This window comes from Manihot esculenta, chromosome 4 (assembly GCF_001659605.2).
Source record: "Manihot esculenta cultivar AM560-2 chromosome 4, M.esculenta_v8, whole genome shotgun sequence".
Classification (NCBI taxonomy): Eukaryota; Viridiplantae; Streptophyta; class Magnoliopsida; order Malpighiales; family Euphorbiaceae; genus Manihot; species Manihot esculenta.
Genome location: NC_035164.2, coordinates 28551045 through 28557074, shown reverse-complemented (window position 1 = coordinate 28557074; position 6030 = coordinate 28551045). Strand labels below are relative to the sequence as shown.

Below are 6030 nucleotides of genomic sequence, written 5' to 3'. Positions count from 1 at the left end.
GAGATCTGGGTGATCTCAGTCTTCCACCTCCCTGAGGTCTCTATGTCTCAGTTTGGTGTTTGTGGTGCCAGGAAATCTTGGGGATCCTGGACTTCCACCTCCCTGAGGTCTCTATGTCTCAGTTCGGTGTTGTTGGTGCCAGGAGATCTTGGGGATCCTAGTCTTTTACCTCCCTGAGGTCTCTATGTCTCAATTCGATTATGCCAGGAGATCTTGGGGATCCTGGGCTTCCACCTCCCTGATGTCTCTATGTCTCAGTTCGGTTATGCCAGGAGATCTTGGGGATCCTGGTCTTTTACCTCCCTGAGGTCTCTATGTCTCAGTTCGGTTATGCCAGGAGATCTTGGAGATCCTGGGCTTCCACCACTCTGAGGTCTCTATGTCTCAGTTCGGTTATGCCAGGAGATCTTGGGGATCCTGGGCTTTCACCTCCCTGAGGTCTCTATGTCTCAGTTCGGTGTTATTGGTGCTAGGAGATCTTGGGGATCCTGGTCTTTTACCTCCCTGAGGTCTCTATGTCTCAGGTCGGTTCATGCTGCTCCGGGAGATCTTGGGGATCCCGGTCTTCTACCTCCCTGAGGTCTCTATGTCTCAGGTCGGTGTTGTAACTCCGGGAGATCTTAGGGATCCCGGCCTTGGTCTTGGGCATTTATACCTGTTTCTTTTTGTCTTTTTTTTTTCATGAAAGCAATGTGAGTTGAGACAAATAAAGAAGTTAGACGATAATCAACGTCTTATTTTATTATCATGCTTTAGAGTACTCTTGATTTTTTACATTTGATAATATCTAAGGGGAAGTACCTTTTTAGGTGCTGGATATTCCAGGCATGGGGCTCAGGGTTTCCCTGCGTATCTTTAATTCAGTATACCTCTGGCTTGACCACTTTTGCTATTCTGAGGGGGCCCTCCCACGATCATGTTGATGGTCCCGCTGGACCCATCATTCACTGGCCTCGCTCCCGCTCTCCTAAGTGTTTGCACTGCTGGGTTCGATTGAGGCCTTTGTTCCTCCGATTTTTTCACAAAGCTCTTGAGATGTCCTCTCTTTATCAACCTCTCGATCTCAGCAATCAACTGAAAGCAGTTATTGGTATCATGGCCGTGTGTGCGGTGATACTGACAGTATTTGTCAGGATTTCGTTGATCTGCTTCAGTTCTCATAGGTCTAGGCCATTGTAGGAACTCTTTGTCCTGGACGGCCATGAGCACTTTGGCACCGGAGGCATTGAGTGGGGTCAGCTTCTCTGGAACCCACGGAGGGAGTGGATTCTGTTCTGAGACCCGAGGAAGGAGAGGTCTTTGGTCCCTTCGCTCCCAAGGCTGTCAGTAGGGCTCAGGCCTTCTGCCTTGCTTCTTCTCTTGCCTTTCCAGCCTCCTTTCTTCCGGAGCTTTCCCCTTATCGGCCGCTCCCTTGGCGAACCTGCTCGTCACCAAGGCATCATCCTGCCTGATGTACTTTTCTGCTCTCTTCATTAGCTCTGCTAGTGAGGTGGGAGGCTTTCTGCTCAATGAACCGAAGAACTCGGGTGAGGTCGTCCCTTTCTGCATTGCCTCCACCGCTCTGCCTTCATCTAGCTCGGGGATCTGCAAGGCCTCCGTATTGAAACGGGCTACGTACTCCCTAAGTGATTCATCCCTTCTCTGCCTGACTGTCTCCAGATAACTCATCTTTCTGTCTGCAGGCACCCCGACAATGAACCGGCTGATGAAACGAGTGGCCAGATCTCCAAAGCTTCTAATACTTCCGGTCTCAAGGCTATTAAACCACGCCCGTGCTGGCCCCGAAAGCGTCGTTGGGAACACCTTGCACATCAAGGCATCTGACAAAGTCTGCAACTCCATGAAAGTCTTGTAGTTCAAGACATGCTCTCGGGGGTTCCCAGCTCCGTCATATGCGGCCATGGGAGGCATCATGAATTTTTTGGGGACGGTCTCCTACTGTATCCACTTCGAGAAGGGTGAAGAGGTGGGCAGGAGAGCTTGATTCTGACCCTTAGTTCCCAGCTCAGCCAAGAGCTGCTCTCTCATCTTTTGCAGCTTCTGGTCTATACTCTCCTCCTCCTGCCTGGGTTTCTTCTCCAGGTGGTACTCCTCCTCTTCCGCTTCGCTTCTCGTCCACCTGGTTATTCCGGCAGAATAACTGTCGGCCCCATCATTCTCAATCATCTCCCTCACCCTCCTTCCATGGACCCTAACTTCCGGTTCTTCCTCTTCTACGGCCCTTCGCTCCCCGTCCCCGGTTTCTCGGCTGACAGTTTGGGGATGGTTGAAGGTAGGTTGGGGTTCATTGGTCCGGGGCTCTTCTACCACCGGCAACACATTTACTGGTTTGCTGAGGCCCCGTTGTTGCATTATCTACCCCAGCCAGTGGGCGGTGTTTTGTAACTGAAGGGCGATGGTTTGGAGGTCCTGGTTGGACAAGGCAGCGGCGGACACATTCCCCACCGGGCTTGGCGAGGGGTTGAAAGGGATGGGTGGTTGATTGTCTGGAGTTGTAGGACTGGAAAAAGAGAACTGCTGCCCCTCTTGGGCACAGCTCAGGTCATTGGGAGTGTTAAGATTGTTGTTTTCATTGTGACTAGCCATCGTGGATCTCAGTGGGTTTTGTAAGAGTGGAACTTCCGGTGATGAAAAGATCTCCTTCGGTTCCCACAGACGGTGCCACTTGATGATTTGGGATCCAGAAAATAGGGTTTACAAAGCGTTATGTAAGCTTAGCAAAAAAAAAGCCCCCTTCTTAGGAGAGTGTTTTTTCCTTTTATCCGTTTTCTTCTGTCCGCTAGTGACGCCTAACTAACTGTCTCTCATTGGGCCACCTGTCCCTGCAATACTGATACGATCGTACGAGAATATCAGATTCCTGCCCCATGCATAACGACCTCTGATTCCCCCCGGGCGCGCATGTGGATGGACCCACAAGACAGGCGGGTCGATCCCCTTCCTGATTCTGAGCTGGTCCTGAAGATTGGATTAAAGTTGAGCCCAAGTAGGATCTGTTTAATGGACCGCGTGGACTGGGTCGGCCTGGTTGAGGAAGCTAACTGGAGCTCGGTTTTAAAGCCGAGCGGACCGAACCTGACTCATGCGGGAGACTTGAAGGCTTCTAAATAATGAGCTGGTACCATGGGTCTGGCCCCAGATCAGAATGAAGAGATCCAGCGGTCATCAAATAGTAAAAATATTTTATTCACCTCCCTAAATAAAAAAAATATTAAATTCGATGAACTACGTGTTACAATAAGAATCGTCCATGCAAAAACTAATAATAATAATAATAATAATAATTATTATTATTATTATTATTATTATTATTATTTTAAGTGAGGATAACTGTGATTAAAACTTACGTTTTTTAAAAAGTATTTTTTATATTTTTTAACGGAACACGTAAAAAATTGATTAGTAAAATAATTTTTTCTGATAAAAAAAATCATTTAAAAAGAATAACTTATTTTTTAAAAAATATTTTTTACACTTTAAAAAGTTTATTACTATTTCTTTGTATACATTTCTTAATATATTTTATTTTTAAATTAAAATTAAATAATAAAAATAAATTATTCTATTAAAAAATATTTTTATAAAAAATATTTTAAGAAAAGTTATAACAAAAAAATAAATAAATAAACAAGACCGCCCACAAATCATAGACCTCAAGCCCAAACATTGAACAAACATTGCCAAAAAATTTAATTAATAAAACATATTTAAAAAAGAAAATAAATTATTTTAAAAAATCAACTAATTAATCTCTTTATATAAGAAATATTTTAAAAATTTTTATAATATTTAATTATTAAAATTAATAAAAAAATTATTTAATAGACTTTTTAAAATATTATAAATATTTTAATATATTTTTTAAAATTGATAAATCAACTAATGAATTTCAAGCTAAATATTAATTTTTTTATAATTAAGTTATTAATCTTAATTAATTAAAAATAAAATGTGATATGATTGTTATTGATATAGAATTTTGTTTATGGTGTACTCTAATTTTTTTATAAAACAATTAATTATCTGAGAATTAATTTTTCATTTTATAAAGATTTAAAATATAGTTAACATAATTTAAAATACAATTTACAAAATCTAGCTATATATATAGCAGGCCACATTTAATTTTGGCGTAACATATCACACCTTTAAATTTATTGTCCATCTTATTTGCCAAAACTCTCCTAGGAAATACAAACATGCCATATGGTTGTTTTTTATTTTTTTCTTAAAAAATAAAATAATTACCTTTAAATATATTATTACTTTATTAATTAACAAAATATTTTTTAAAACACCACTATATATATTTTCGTCTCTTACCCGAATCTATACATACATCCTTAGGATTAATTGAGATTACACTATTAAATATCTAAATTAAAATTATAATTTATTCAACACTTAAATTTATAAAAATTATAATAATTATAAATATAAATTAATTATATTATTAATAATTTATAACAAAAGTAAAAAAATTAAATCTATATATTGTTAACAGTATTATAAATTAACTTTATGAAAATTTAAAATTCAATTAATAAAATTTAAGATACCATTAATAATAAATTAAATTATTTTTTACTTCTTTTATTAAATTATTAATTTTATGATAAATTTATAATTATTGCAATGGAAAAATTAATTAATATAGACTTGTTCTAATTTTTATTAGAGCTAATAATTATTAAATAGAAAGAAATTTAAATTGTAGACGGAAAAAAATAAATTTAAAAATTTTAAATTTAATTATATTAAAAAGTTTTAAATTTTTTACATCAATAATTTTTATCTAGTGTCATACGAATATAATTAAATAAATTATAGAATTTTGTCACGTCAATAAAATACAGTTTCTCAAATTTAATTTTTAAAATTGAATACTTCCAATCAAATTTATAATTTTAAAAAATTTAATTAATTTTTAGTCTTTATTTTTTAAATAAGAAATAATTTAGTTTTAGTCACAAACAAAAAATTCATTTCATTAAAATTTATTATTAGATTATAATAATTTAATAATTTAATAATTTAATAATTTAATAATTTAAATTTTATTTTTTATAATAATTTAATTCTCTTAATTTTTAATATTTATATTAATTTAGTCTTATAATAATATTATCCTTTATAATTTTGGTTGATTTATTCGATTTATAATTAATTAACGTAAATTTAACAGAGTAACTATAATTTATTAATAAGATAAAAACTTAAAAAATTGAATTATTTAGAGACTAAATTTTAAATTTTTTTATTAAATCACAAGAATTACATTAGAAATTATTCTAAATTTTCAATTTACTTAAAATCGAAATTTGAAGGAAGCTTCAGACTTAGGTTTAGTTGAGCTGACAATTAGGGATAAAATTTTGGTTATTAAAAAACAAATGACTTTCACCGACCTAACCCTGGAGCCTCGAGTAAACTCTTTATTTATTTATTTTTAAAAAAATTAATTTAGAAGTAATTACATATTTAGAAGGAAAAGACAAAAATAAAAAAGTAATAATTAAAGAAATTACAAATATGGTCCACTTGATAAAATTGTATTATAAGTTTGGTCACCTGTAATGTAATTATTCAGAACAAAGAAAGTAAAAAAATATGCACAAGTAAATTATCTTTTCAAATTAAATTCCATATATAAGTTTGGTAACCTGTAATAGAGTAGAAATAATTTATATATACCTAAATTATCTATCACTTACCATAAATAATATTTAGAAAAATTCTTATATGGCAGGTAAATTCTTGTACGTATCTAATTGTATTGTATATACTTGCCATAAATAATATTTAGGAAAAAAATAAAATATTGTATTAAAATTTTAAATTAATTTGATTTAATTAATTTTTCAATTTAAGTCGAATGGTGTGAAGTATAAATATAAATTAAATAAATATAATTTTCCTCTGGTAGTGATTATAATTATCGGAATCCACCTGTTTAGTTCCTTTACCTAACAAAATCAGTTCTACATTTAAATGCATTTTTCATATCAACCTTGCAAACCAATTGAGCTC

The 6030-nt window shown here is 34.6% G+C and overlaps 1 protein-coding gene across 1 annotated transcript; it reads right to left on the bottom strand.

Annotated features, from left to right (window-relative positions):
- Positions 1-1323: 1323 nt before the first annotated feature.
- On the bottom strand, positions 1324-1812 carry LOC122723465. Its single transcript, XM_043955617.1, has one exon. It carries the CDS (start codon positions 1810-1812, stop codon positions 1324-1326), a length of 489 nt encoding a protein of 162 aa, XP_043811552.1.
- Between the last annotated feature and the right edge of the window lie 4218 nt (positions 1813-6030).

Excerpts from the sequence above, each read along its gene's own strand:
- LOC122723465 (XM_043955617.1), bottom strand. The coding sequence starts at position 1,812 with ATGTGCAAGGTGTTCCCAACGACGCTTTCGGGGCCAGCACGGGCGTGG.